Source organism: Perca flavescens, chromosome 8, assembly GCF_004354835.1.
Source record: "Perca flavescens isolate YP-PL-M2 chromosome 8, PFLA_1.0, whole genome shotgun sequence".
Classification (NCBI taxonomy): domain Eukaryota; kingdom Metazoa; phylum Chordata; class Actinopteri; order Perciformes; family Percidae; genus Perca; species Perca flavescens.
Genome location: NC_041338.1, coordinates 22,834,467 through 22,849,162, shown reverse-complemented (window position 1 = coordinate 22,849,162; position 14,696 = coordinate 22,834,467). Strand labels below are relative to the sequence as shown.

At 40.4% G+C, this 14,696-nt stretch overlaps 1 protein-coding gene and 1 pseudogene across 1 annotated transcript; both read right to left on the bottom strand.

Moving 5' to 3' along the window:
• Positions 1-246: 246 nt before the first annotated feature.
• On the bottom strand, positions 247-1,498 carry LOC114560075 (beta-1,3-galactosyl-O-glycosyl-glycoprotein beta-1,6-N-acetylglucosaminyltransferase 3-like; annotated as a pseudogene).
• A 485-nt stretch (positions 1,499-1,983) lies between these two features.
• Positions 1,984-10,076, bottom strand: LOC114560802 (proprotein convertase subtilisin/kexin type 5-like). Its single transcript, XM_028586434.1, has 7 exons — positions 10,004-10,076; positions 9,086-9,331; positions 8,228-8,423; positions 3,396-3,601; positions 3,147-3,247; positions 2,673-2,847; positions 1,984-2,595 (listed from the first exon to the last, which is right to left on the bottom strand). The coding sequence occupies exons 1-7, from the start codon at positions 10,014-10,016 to the stop codon at positions 2,213-2,215; spliced, it is 1,320 nt and encodes a 439-aa protein (XP_028442235.1). The 5' UTR covers positions 10,017-10,076; the 3' UTR covers positions 1,984-2,212.
• Between the last annotated feature and the right edge of the window lie 4,620 nt (positions 10,077-14,696).

The window sequence follows — 14,696 nt, the reverse complement described above, 5'->3', positions numbered from 1 at the left end:
CATCTTTATAATCTAAAAATGCACAGAATATAAGAAATTACATAAGAGCATAACAATATACTGACATTGACAGAATATTTTTACATTTCATTTTAAAATAGATAATATAAATTAAAAGATATATATAAATATTGTAAGACATTTCAATAGAAAATCCCTGGCAATGTATAATAAATGAATAGGGTTTCTATATACCTGTTCTAACTACGAACTATTGCCTTAATACATTATAATGTATTTCATGTTTCAAATGATTGCAAGCTTTACCAAACGATGGAATGTTGCTCTGTTAACAGTGGCTCGTGGACTTAAAGCTTTGAAACGCAGAACTGACTCCATACATCTAATAGCGACATCATCAACCTCAGGATCAAACTTATTTGCAAAGAGTTGTTGTTGTCTCAGGAGCCGGGACGTCACCAACTCCGTACACACAAACTGCTCTTCTGTAAGTGCCAGTGCAAGGATAGTACGGGGCTCCATCTTTCATATCTCCTGCTAAATAGCTCCACTTCACCACACGAGCGAGAGCTTGCATGTCTGACACATCATACTTGATGTTGGCAGGCATTGATCCAGGAACAGAAGGCATCCTTTGTAGAGTGGCCCACAAGTGCTCATCAGGGCTGTATGTGTCCCTCTCCCACTCCAGAAGTTGCTGAACCTCTCTGTCCTGCATCACATGTTCCACAAAGGCTCTTGTGACCACAATATAAGCATTTCCTGTGAACATTGGGCTGCTAATGGGTGGAGGACTTTTCCTCACATCTGTCCTGATGACAGTGTTAGTTACATTGAAATGATACTGCCAACGGCTTTTCTTGTAGTCATTGGTGGCTTCAGACTCCATGCTGTTTCTCCCATTCAGGGCCTTCAGTGCCTGAACCATCTCTCCATTGGTTTTGATGGGGAAGTCTGTCCCGCAGGTGTTAAGGAGGTATCTCCACTGGACATGTGAGTTCAGCAGATCTTTCATGCAGTTCAGATCTGCCTGCACTCGGGACCATGAGGCATATACCACGCTTTCTAATTTACTGGCTACAAACACATTAGAAAAGCAGGAAACTATTGCCTCCACAGCCTTCTGAAATTCTTTAGAGGATTTCTGGTCCACATGCACACAGTAGATGTTCTGAGGAGTGTAAACAGCTCGTAGAAGTCGCTCAAACATCTCAATCTTCTCATGGATCACCATGGAATAGGCAATGGGAAAATCCTTTTCCTCTTGACTCAGAGGCGCTGTAATGAAACCTCTGTTTTTAATGTAAGATGAACAGTCCTTTGTCACATTAAGGTAGAAGTCCTCAGATAAACTATGCTGTCTTTTCCTGGATGCCAGAAGAACTTCTAATTCGCCTTGCCTGTCCTCGACGTCTCCACTGATGATAGCCGAGCAGCCAGGCAGATCAGTAAAGAACTGCTGTGGTATTATGAGATCAGGCGATGACTGCCTGTTCGAGCCAGCTTCCCAAAGGACAAAAGAAAGGAACGTACCCATGAGGAAGAGAGAGAGGGTCATCAGCATCTGGCTCCTCAACAACCTTGAAAAAATCATTTTTCTTGCTTGAGGTTAACTACAACACGGGTGACCTTGTCTTCAGTGCAAGTTACAGTTTGATGAGTGGAGCATGGCTTCAGTTAATGAACACAAGATGAATCAGCCCCTTAAGTAGGTGTGTCAAACAAAGGCGTGGAAAGAATGTACACTATCAGCTTACACTAACACAATTTTCAATACTATTTTATGATACTATATATACAAATATTCTCAGTAGTTATCAAAATGTAGCCAGTTTTCAAGGTGCACTATGGGCATCAAGTATAAATAGTTTTATTTCATTTACGTTTCTATTTACAACAAATCATGCAGATTTCAATTATTATACATGATTTTTTCACTGTTTTACAAATATCTCTTTAATATTAAGTAAAAAAGAAAAGAAAAAGTAATACATACATACATACATATATGCAATTGTTCACTGTTTACTCACAAATGCCTCAACTAAGAATGTGCATTATACAGGTACAGGCACTTTGTAAAGTAGAATAAACACCAGAACTCAAAAAGCAACATTCTAAAGCATAATACCACTACTGTACATTCTCTTCTAAACACTAACTAAACTATTTTGAATTCACCTGTCAGTCTTGATATTGTGAGCATCCACAACACATTCCTTAGATACTGTAAGCTCTGGTATGAATGTATCTAAGATTGATTGAGACAATTGTTCTCATCCACACCCTGGTCTGTATCTGTGTCCTGCTCATGGATAAAGCTGTAGCGTCGATAAACTGATCCACCTCTACTGGTGTACACCACATCCACCTCGTCTCCACTGTCTGGCTCGGGAACACCGTGGGGCATGTTGATGCTGGCGCTGCCACTCAGCCTCTCATAGCTTTGGCCCCAGCAAAGCCTCTTCCTGGCATGAGCCTTGACCAAGGCAAACACAGCCAGAGCCAATCCCAGTGCTAGCAGCAAGGCAATAGGCAAGCCAGCCGAGGTGTGCTTCAGAGCTCTAGACGACATATCCAGGTCTGTTACCTGATTGTCTCCTGACTTGGGTTGGGGGGCCTCCACACACAAAACTAGAACAAAAAACTGACTTTAGTAGATGGTTGCATCTAAACAAGTCTATGTTTCTTATGATAGGCAGGGTCCTTACCTGAGCGGCTGTCACAAACACAGCAATAGGTGTCCTGATTCCCTCCAGCCTGACAACAGTGCGCACAGCGGTTCTCCACAGCATGAAGAGCAGCATCACGGTGACAAGTCAGACACTGGTCAGGTCTGGGGCCGGTGCAATGCCTACACGAGCTGTTACATGGCTCACAGGTTCCCTACAATGGTACAATTTCACAAATTATTGTACGTGACATTGCATCTTTCCAGCTGAATCTAAACCAGTACAAAGAGCCCAGACAAAAACAGACAAAAACTGATATTTCTTATGTGAAATAACCAAAACTACAGTACAGTACACCCACTATTGCAATGTATAGCAGTGCACTGATTTTGCGAGAAATTAATGGAACTGCTTTGCACTTTTGTGTTTGATAAAAATAAGTCGGAAGCCCTTATCTTTTGCCTTTAAATATTATAATAATTAAATAAATATGGCTAGCAGTTAAGAGCACACCTTTTCCGAAAAGTATTTTCCTTCCTTACAACGGGGATAGCAGACTTTGTCCTTTAAGGTGCTGCCCCAGTCGCACGTCACACATCCCTGAGGTGAGGCATCTGCAAACACACATAGTCATGATCTAGAAATTACGTTAAAGGGAATGTCCACTATTGACGCACTGGAAGGATATTTACAGTAGGTGGAGGAGACAAAATGATTGCGAAATATGTTACTAGCTGTAGTTAATAGCTCCCTCATCTGTACCTGTACAGGTCTGACAACTGGTGTGGCACTGCTTGCACATGTCATTGAGCTGATAGAAGCGGTGTGGGCAGTGCTCAACACACAGCTTGGTGCCTTGCAGCTCCAGAAGAGGAGGTGGACAGGCCCTGCAGGACTCAGGCCCTGGCCCTGTGCACAGCTCACAGGACTGGTCACATTTCTCACAGTGGGAGCCCTCTTTGTAATACCTGAAGAAATGCATGGAATTATCAATACTAACAAGTCAGACACATACGTAGATCTTTTAGATTTGCAGACATCATTTAGGATTTATGTCTGAAGTCTTTCTCGCTTCCTGCTTCTTACAGTGCAGACGCTCTACTGCTTGCTCCTGCTTCTGCTTGCATATTTCTGCTGATAATCTTGCTTTTCCTCTGAGAGAAACTATGAGCAGCGGCTCTTGGATACTTATAAATCACTGGACTATACATTTTTTGTAGACATAGTAGGCTATTTTCATATTTGAACATTTTTCTGCGTGAGCGTGGCCTACCAATAGCTCAAGCCTGTCCTAAAGTGACTGTAGCTAAAGATAATTAGCAGCAAGATGCCACCCTTCTCCATAGAGGACTACTACAAATTCCTTCAGAAGATTGCAGTTCTGGAAACCAAAATGTACCGGTTAGAAGTAAACGTGGAAGTGAACGGATCATGTGGAAATGACACCACTTTACCACTGAACCAAAACAATGGACAAAAGCATGCTAACACACGGCTAACTAGCACCAGCAAGACCACAAAGAAACAGGAGGGCTGTGGAACGGATAATAAATCTACAGGCGGTAGTCCTCCCTGGACCTCTTTTGGTGCAAAGCCTAAGAGTAAATCATTTTCCTGGGAAATGGGAGGACGACTAACAGGCAGGGCACAGCGCCCTGAGATTTGTGATATGACCGGCTGGCCTGCATTACCACCCAGGCAGAGCGCCTCTTCAACCCCTGTACTTAGTAGGACACAGCCGTGGACAACTGCAAAAGGGAAAACCACCAACAAAATGCCTCCCCAACAAATGAGTGTGCAGGTGAAGAACAGATTTGCTCCTCTGCTGCAGGACCCTGGACATGACCTGGATTACGTCTCGTCACACAGCAGGGTAAGGACTGAGAACAATTCTAAAAGTAAAAAGCTACAGGGAAAGCTAATGACTGGGCCCCAAACTCTGATTGTGGGTGACTCTGCTGTGAAAGATATAAAAAGCAGTAAAAACACCAAAATACTCTGTTTTCCCAAAGACATGGTGTCTGACTTGACCCAAAGAATCACACCACACATCTGCTCACTTTGCCAAGGACACGAGACAAGATGAACCAAAACAAGAGGAAGACACAACAAAGTGCGGCAGTGATCCACTACAGCCCCCCACTGAGCAAAGATTTGACCATGGGAGACCAAAGAGCGGAGATGAGAAATCTCAACCCCCCGTCTCACCCGTCCAACACTCCTCAAACCCCTTTGACAACCACGAAATCTTTGAGGACCTCTTTAAGGATACGTCGCTCTCCCCTCTTTCCCCCATCCCCATGTTGGAGTTCACTGACCAGATGAAGCAGCTGGTGAATGCTGGAACCAAGTATGCCCCCCTTCCTTCTCCCATCGTAAAACGCCAGGCACCTATCCCTCCTCAAGGACGGCAGTTAACTCCTTCTCCCCAAACGGATAAGGATGCTTATGTGCAAAATGCAGCAAGCATTAACTGATATGGGCCGGGTCCAGGCTGCACGCCTAGTAGCACTCATGACTCTTTCCAAGACAAGCCTGGGCCCTGCTTATTAGATTCTTCCACAATTTATGTTGTGATAGGTAATCGAAAAAGAATGGTGAATAAGCACGTAACTGCAAACTTTGCAAATTTAGCATCCATTCCTCGTCAGCCACAGTCTATCCCAAAAAATGAAAACACACTAACACTAGCACTACTAAACGTTAGGTCATTGGCGGGAAAATCATTTTTAATCAATGATTTTATTATTAAGCACAATCTTGATTTTATGTTTTTAACTGAAACCTGGTTGGACCATAATAACAGTGCTGCTGTTCTCATTGAGTCAGCCCCCCCTAACTTCAGTTGTATGAGTGAGAATAGAGTGAATAAGAAAGGAGGTGGAGTCGCCATTTTGTTTAATGACTCATTCCGATGTACGCAATTATCTTATGGAAATTTTGCTTCTTTTGAATATGTGGCTCTTCAGCTAAGATCCTCCCCTCAAGCTATACTTCTAAATATCTACAGACCACCTAAATACTGTGCAAACTTCTTTGACGATTTTAATGAACTGCTGTCTGTTATCTGTATTAACTTTGACCGTGTAATTATTGCTGGTGATTTTAACATTCATGTTGACAACCCCCAGGATAATTTCAACTGTAAAATTACGAATGTTATTGATGCTATTGCTCCCAATAAGGTCAAAGCTGTCTCTGGTAAGAAAAGATCTCCATGGAGAAATTTTATAGTTGTGAGAACAGAAAAAAGAGAGTGTCGAAAAGCTGAACGCAGTTGGCGAAAATCTAATCTCCAGGTCCATTATAACACTTATAAAGACAGACTTCGCATTTATAATCTGGAACTAAGAAATGCAAGGCGGTCCTTTTTCTCTGACATTATCGCCAGAAACAATAATAATTCACGTGCTTTGTTTGCTACTGTTGATAGATTAACAAACCCTCCAGTACCAATAGCATCTGAACTGTTGTCTACCAAGGCTTGCAATGACTTTGCCTCCTTCTTTACAGACAAAATTCAGAAAATTAGACAAACAGTCAGTGCTTCCATATCAAGTACAGGATATGTGTTGTCACAGTGTGCACGCAAAACAAATTCCAACATGACACAATTTCATACGATCAACCTTAAAAACCTGGAGGACATAATACAACATCTGAAAACCTCCTCCTGTTGCCTTGATATTCTACCAACGGGTGTTTTCAAAAATGTTTCGAATTGTTTGGCTTCTGATCTTCTACAGATTGTAAACACGTCTCTGCTCTCAGGTATCTTCCCACAGGCCCTGAAAACGGCAGTCATCAAGCCACTCCTAAAAAAGAACAATCTAGACACGACACTAATGAACAACTATAGGCCAATATCAAACCTTCCATTTTTAAGTAAAATCATAGAAAAAGTGGTTTTTCAACAACTCAACTTTTTCTTATCGCTAAACAACAGTTTTGATGCCTTCCAGTCAGGTTTTCGACCACACCACAGCACCGAGACGGCTCTTGTTAAAGTCTTTAATGACATCCACTTAAACACAGATAGTGGCAAAATTTCAGTCTTAGTATTACTTGATCTCAGTGCTGCATTTGATACTGTAGACCATGACATATTGCTTGATCGATTGGAAAACTGGGTTGGTCTTTCTGGCTCAGTACTAAAGTGGTTTGAATCCTATTTAAAGAATAGGGACTACTTTGTGTCTATAGGTAATTATACATCTGAGCATACAAATATGACGTGCGGAGTTCCCCAAGGCTCAGTTTTGGGGCCTCTTCTGTTCAACATCTACATGCTTCCACTGGCTCAGATTATGGAAAACAACAAAATAAGTTACCATAGTTATGCGGATGACACACAAATTTACATAACCTTATCGCCAGGGAACTATAGCCCAATACAACAATTAAATAAGTGCATTCAACAGATTAATGATTGGATGTGCCAGAACTTTCTTCAATTAAATGAAGAAAAAACGGAGGTGGTTGTTTTTGGAGCAAAAGAGGAACGATTGAAAGTCAGCGCTCAGCTTCAAACGACAATGTTAAAAACAACAGACAAAGCCAGAAATCTTGGTGTAGTCATGGACTCACACCTGAATTTTAAAAGCCACATTAACATAATTAAAAAATCAGCCTATTATTACCTTCAAAATATTTCAAGGGTTAAAGGACTTATGTCTCAGAAGGATCTGGAAAAACTTGTCCATGTTTTTATCTTCAGTAGACTTGACTACTGCAACGGTGTCTTTACAGGTCTCCCTAAAAAATCAATCAGACAGCTGCAGCTGATTCAAAACGCTGCTGCTCGAGTCCTCACTAAAACCAAGAAAGTGGATCACATCACTCCAGTACTGAAGTCTCTACACTGGCTTCCAATGCCTCAAAGAATTGATTTCAAAATACTTTTACTGGTTTATAAATCACTAAACGGTTTAGGGCCAAAATACATTACTGATCTGCTACTACATTATGACCCAACCAGACCTCTCAGGTTGTCTGGGACAGGTCTACTTGTTGTCCCCAGAGTCAGAACTAAACAGGGGGAAGCAGCGTTCAGTTTTTATGCTCCACATATCTGGAACAAACTCCCAGAAAACTGTAGGTCCGCTGCAACTCTCAATTCTTTTAAATCCAGGCTGAAGACATATCTTTTTAATGTTGCCTTTCTTTAAATAACCTATTTTTAACTGCTCTTTCTTTAAAATTCTTATACTGCACTGTACATTTTATTCTTGTCTTTTAATGATCTTAAATTGTTGTTAATTGTTTTAATGCTTTGAAATTGTTTTTAATTGTTTTCTAACTGTTTTTAATGTTTCATGTTTCATGTAAAGCATTTTGAATTGCCTTGTTGCTGAAATGTGCTATACAAATAAAGCTGCCTTGCCTTGCCTTGTCTTGCCTTTCTGTGGAAATGAGTAAAAACGTTTTAAGAGGAAGTTGCTCCACTGCTCAAGAAATACTGGAAATGGCTCTGTAAACAACTTGTTTTCAAAGCAGACATGCTGTTTGTTTTATGAATTAGGATTAAGGGTGAGGCCATTTATTTCATCACAAAGTAAATATTCTGAGACATAATGGAGCCTTCTTTGTTGTACCCTGTAGGACAATGAGTGACACAGAGTTGAAGAAGACGCAGGTATCCTGGAGAACAAGTGAGGCAATCTTTAGGCGATGCTCCATCGCAGGTGGAACAGGCGTGATCACAAGGCAAACAGAGACCCAGCTCTGTTCCGTCAGCATCCTGCTTTGTGTCGTATGTACCAGCCGGACACTCACTCACACAGGTGCTGTCTGGAAAAAAGAAAAGTTACATTCCCAGGTTAGTACCCACTCATGCTCTTTTTTTTGACTTCTTTATTTTTCGTTCCTGTTCATCTGGATTATGGCACCTGAGAAAAATTTATTCACATGAGATTCACACATCTTGTATGATTCAGAATCGATAAAAAAAATAAATCTATTTTTGCATTTACTTTAGTTAATACCTTTAAATTGGCGCAACTGAAACTGGACTCATTGCAGTGCTTACACTTCAAAATCCATGGTTATTCATGTAAAAAAAGACATTTTGAAGGCTCCAAATAATTGAAATTGAAAGTGCTACGATATTTTCAAATACAATTTTGAGCGCATTACACACATTACATGCAGCTGTTTAAGTGAAACTAAAATTGTGAAATATTCTCAGGAAAGCCATCGTTATGCAGCGTTTTCAAGGTGCACTGAGGGCAGCAACTTCAAACACTCATTAAAAAAATCTATGACTCAAGCTCGAATTCCATCAGTCATCAAAGTTAAAAATAAGACTTTTATCAAGTCCCTGAAGAGCTGAAAGTTTGGAGATATGTGGTTTAGCTTTGAAAAATATTCCAGCATTATACACACACTTTAAAAAAAAAAAAAATCAGCTTCTCTGCTCAGTATGCAGCTGAACATTAGTGGAAAATGCTCACTATGAAGGTATTTGGGGATGGCACAGGTCTGGCATTCATCGTTGCCCGGCCCCTCACAAGAGTAACAGTGCCGGTGGCAACCCATGCAGGTGAACTGGTCGTCGTGTAGGTAGGTCCTTGGAGGGCAGTCTGTATCACCCGTCACGCCACACAACAATGTGTTTGGATCCAGCACGAGTCCCTTCTCGCACTGTGTGCACTGGTTTGCATCTGGGCCAGAACAGCTCATACAAGTCTGGTGGCACTCAGCACATAATCAAACAAATCAGACTGCGTCAGTTGAATGTCATATAAGTGTATTCACAAAAGAGTGTGTGATTACCACCACCATCTTAATATAAAGATAAATACTGTTTTTCATTATCACTAAGCAGAGATAACCTTTTCAGATAATACATGACAGTGTTGCGGTTTTAGATCCTGTGGACTTAGTACTTTCTACCTACGCATAAGCAAACTTTATACAGTTGTAAATGTTGACTTTGGCTTTGTTGCAGATTTTTCTTATCAAGCAGCTATATTAAATAAGCCAAAACGCAATCTTCCCGATATGCTGGATTTCCATTTCACAAAACTGGCTGTCAAAATCTCAGTGTACTCTCCTTTGATATTTTTCACTTCAGAGACATTAGTTAGACATTGGTTTATCTGTTTAACCATCTGCACGTTTCCAACCTAGGGTTTTGTGTTATTTCTGTTGTGTTATAAGCCATAGAAATCAATTCTTCTATATCTTAAAAATGTGATACATTCACTATTTTATTAAATAAAGTTCCCATAGGTGAGACATAAACAATGAGACATGGCTTACTATTTTAAAGGGCAGTGCTAGATAGTACATTGTCAGAAAACTATGTTAGCCTGCATATTCAACACTGCTTAAAAATCTAATTAAGTCACATGTATTGAGAGGCCCACCTTGACATTCCATAGCTTCAGTTTCATAGTAAGTACCAGTGGGGCAGTCTTTGGAGCATACACCCTTATAGAGTTTAGGGCTAAACGTAGAGCAGGTCTCGCAGTCATCTGCCAGGGGCCCTGAACAGCTGCCACAGGTCGGGTGGCACTGACCACAGCGGCCCTCCTCCATGTCCTCATAATAGCCAATGGGACAACTCGCCTTACACACACCATTCAGCATCAGGTAGAGGAAACTGCATTCTGTAATGACATTGAGGAGGGGTGATAAAGTTGTAACAAGAGATTTCAGTCTCACAATTCATTTTAAAATGTCATCCACTTGGTATATTTTGGTAAGTTTAGCTGCCAACACGGCCAACAACTCACTGAAACAGGTCCTGTCATCTGAGCAAACGTCACAGTGGGGAGAACAGCGTCTGCAGGTACCATCATCTGCAGGGTATGTCCGCAGTGAACAGTTGAGTCTGCACATACCACTCTCCAAGTAGTGGCCATCAGCACAAGAGAGTGTGGTGGCAAATTTTATTTTAACCATTTGTTTAATGATATTGACCATTTATTTAAAGATTGTTTTAAACCTCCACATAATCCTGTTCCTTCCTGTAGACTTAAAGGCACTAGTGAGAGAGCTGGCCTTGTAGACTGTGAGCAATGGCAGAAGTTATTTTCGCTAAAGAAATTGCAGCTCCTCATTTGTTTATTTCTCGCAGATAAAGTGAAGAAGGCTATAACACTGTGTGAACCGTATCTCTTTCTGTCTCCTGAGATAAGCAGGTGTTTAGTCTAATGTAGGAGACACAGGAGCAGAATGGAAGGTTGTAAAATCATCTGACTGTCTATGGTATTTTTTAGAAAAGTGGCAGCATGCTAAAGATATTTGAAGAGGGGTGGCTTAATGGAGTTTCTTCACTATAAGATGTTTTGATTTTTAGGTTTCTAGTGAGGAAAGACATTTTCAGTTGTGCTGCGTGTACCTTTGAAACTGTGTTTTCTCCATTTGCAAATGTGAATAAATAATCAAAGACCAACCTTTGGTTTAATTCTCAAACAGTCGTTATTCGTTTTCATTTGATCATTTATATTTCTAAACGCTGCTGCTTCACAGGAAAACTTCCACCACAGTTTGGCGTTGTCCGGCAAGATGGATGAGTTAACAGAGAAAAGAGCTCCGTTGGGTCGCTGATGACTGGCTATCCAGGGATCAAAAATCACCTGCCGCATACCTCTAACCTTAAAAAGGTTTTTCAGAGAAAAGAGGGTTAGGACCGCGGAGAGATCTTGACTGTTTTCCACTCCGTTAAAAACGAGCAGGAAGAGATTTCAAGCAGCACGGTAAGATAAAATTGATTAATTACAATTGGATTGTGAATTCAAGGTTTGTTCCAAACATTCTAAACAAGCAACCGTTGCTAAACGAATTAAGTAATGAATAATTGGCGAAATCATTCTCTTAACTAAAGAGAATAGATTAAACTTATTCTGACTTTTGGGAAGTGAGTAACTGGGTATTTTTTTTGGGTCATTAGATAGGACAAAGATATAACTGAGGTTATGAATGACATCTTTTGGCAGACACGGACAATGTCGGACATATTTATGATTGAATTCTCATATGGTGATAAGACAATTGATTGACGGACAAGACCAGTAAGAGAACTGGCAGAACAGTAGGCAAGGCCTAAAGAATTAATCTACGAAACTGATAGCACGTTTCTTGATTAAAGAGGCGGACTGCAGAGTAAAACAAAACAAAAAAATAGTTAACTATTTAAGAGATTTTTGACTGCAGGGTCGCACCGGGTTTTTCATACAAGTTTCCCGAGCAAAAAACAAATAAACTCTAAACGAGTTCTGGACCCTTTAAGGACAACCTGCGGGACGGTCTGGGTTGTAACATTACTCTAAGAGAGCCTCTTGATTATTTAGAGACAGACTGCAACAAGGCAAAACATACTAAATAGGTTGAGTTATTTGACTATTAAGTAGATTTTGTCCGCAGGGCTGTACACGGGTTTTCACGCAAGTTTCCCGAACAAATAACCTCCCGGTGTGGTGACGATCACATCGACCAAGACAAAGTATACTATAAAGTCCAAGAATCAATTATGGGAAACGAAATTTCCCGTTCCAGTGATGCAGCTGGACCCATAGTGGATGAAATGACTCATAAATATGGAACGGAATGTTTGCGATGTCTGTCATAACTGGTCATAAAGCTTTGGCTTTCCGAGAAACGGATCTTTGTGTACAAAGACACTGAGAATGTTAAAGCAAGATTTTAGAAGAAGTAGAAAGAAAATTAATGGAAAAAAACAAAAACAAAATTAAGACAGAGGATTTAAAGCTACTGGGTATAAGAAAAACAAAGAATGTTTTAAAATATAGATAAAACAGTGAGACAGGGAAAGAATGCAAACACACATGCACCAATAACCTCATCAGTTCTAACCAAAGCCTATTTCTGAGCTTTCTCTAAAAATCAGGAAGACGAGCTGGAGAAACGGAGGGACGAAGAGGACACGGACTCATCAGTCACACCGGCATCGGGTGGAAAGACCAACGAGTACGTGAGAAAACCATGTTTGAAGCGTTTGTCTGCATGTTACAACAGGCTGGTGGGCAACATATGGAGCGCGGACCCGAAAAAAAAAAAAAAAGGCCGCTCCCACAAAGGACGTGGTCGAGCCAGAGAGAGGCCCAGGCGGGTACCATGGGCAAAATGGTGAGCCCTACAACCGAGACCAGTGTTTGTACTGCAAGGACTTTGGACATTGGGTATGTAAATGCCCGAAGAAAAAGCAAAAAACACCTCCGACAAAGAACAACACTTGTCCCTCTGTTCGACTGAGTCCAAAAGCTGAGGAAGGTAGTGCTACCACACACACACACTCGTCTCATGCAATGAAGAATTGCTTTGCACTGATACACTGTTTTTGTTTTTGCTATTAGGGACAATTGATAGGTTAGAAAGGATCTGGAAAAATAATCTATTCAGTTAAACCATTTTAGTATGTTATCTTCTGAAACCTAGAAGAAAATGCCTACTACTGAATGTAAAGTTAAAGAGGTTCCACTCACATAACTTGATTATTAGAGCTAAAGATTTGACACTGAAGATTATTTGGTCATTCTATTTGGTCAATTGGGGCTGCAGATCAAACAGTAAAAATTCTCTGTTCCTCTCTCCTGTACATGGGAAAAACAATTCTTGGTGTATGAAGGTTCCACTTATTTGGTTTAGGTAGTGATTTAATGTGCACTTTTAACATTGGTTTAACCTCAACACCTGACGGATTGAGAATTTCTCCTAATGTTCAACTGACGTAACCACGTTAATTACAGTGTGGCTAAAATGACCTCACTGAGGCGGCGTCTGTAATCAGCCCTGCCTCTGACTGCATGAAACCTGATAACCAATACATCACTCAAGGCTGCATCTGCTTTTTATCCCTCATGAAAAGTTTGTTGGTGCAGTGCTGTTTTCATGTAAAATGAACAGAATAGCAGCTTGTTCAGTTTAGTGTTAACAATTAGATTTTTACTTGAGCCGGTCACCTAGAATGTCTGTACACGTTCCTGATGTCACTGTAAGACTTTTGCTGCCAAAGTTATTGAAGCGTTCGTGGATATGAAACTGTCTCTGCAGTCTTCTCCGATGCTGGGACTGCCAGATCCCTAAAAACAGTTCATACAGACATACACGTACATACACATGCTTGCAATGAAGACATGCTTTTTGCACGCTACAAACACTCCCCACAAGACAGATCAAATTAGACGCAAAAACAGCACGACAAACAGAAATGACTTTTGGAAAATATGTCCAAGTATTCAAGTAGTTTGTCTGGTGTGTATACAAATTGCCTAGCATGGTGTTAATTATATAAGGGAAGACAATTTAATCTTTAGTTGATTCAGGAGCAACAATTTGGGTTTAGTAAAGATCTTTGTTCTTCAATCAGAAGCTCTCTGGTAAACTAGTTTTTCTTTAGAGAAGTGATTAATAGAATGGTGATCCCAGAAAAGTTCACCATTCTTATGATTTGAGTATATTCAGATCCTTAGGATCCTGAACTAGATAAGAAAGGAAAATGTTCATTGTTTCTTTCTCCCTTTCATCTGAGTGTCCTGTAAATTTGTTATGCAGATTGCATTTGAAAATGTCTATTTGAAATTGAAGACATTCTTTCACCCACGGGTCTTAGGAATGTTTATTCTTTTGCCCACTGGCTTTAAAGTTGTGCGGTTTGATAAAAATCACTCTTTGGCTGACATATTTTTGTTGCAGCCTAAAAGTATGTATTTGTTTACAAATTTTAACGTAACACGTACCATGTCAGTCTGTTAATCTCCTGATTACGGTAACAAATTGGGACACCTGTAGTTAAGTTTAAGGAATCACAAATATTACATGCATTCCTTTTGTCACCTTTTGACCCTGATGAAGACTACGTTGAAAAGTTTTTTGAACAAATCAAAGGACGAGTATGAGTTTTCTTTTGTCTACTGGCATATACGCATGTCCAGTGGCTGTTACCTTGACTGATAAACTACAGAAGTTTTTCAGAAATTCTAACTCAAAAGCTCACATTCATGTTTCTTTGTCTCCAACAGAAGAGGAGACAGACGTAGGACACCTTGTGACTATTTGTAAAAATTGACTGACTGGACTGACATTACTGATAATGTT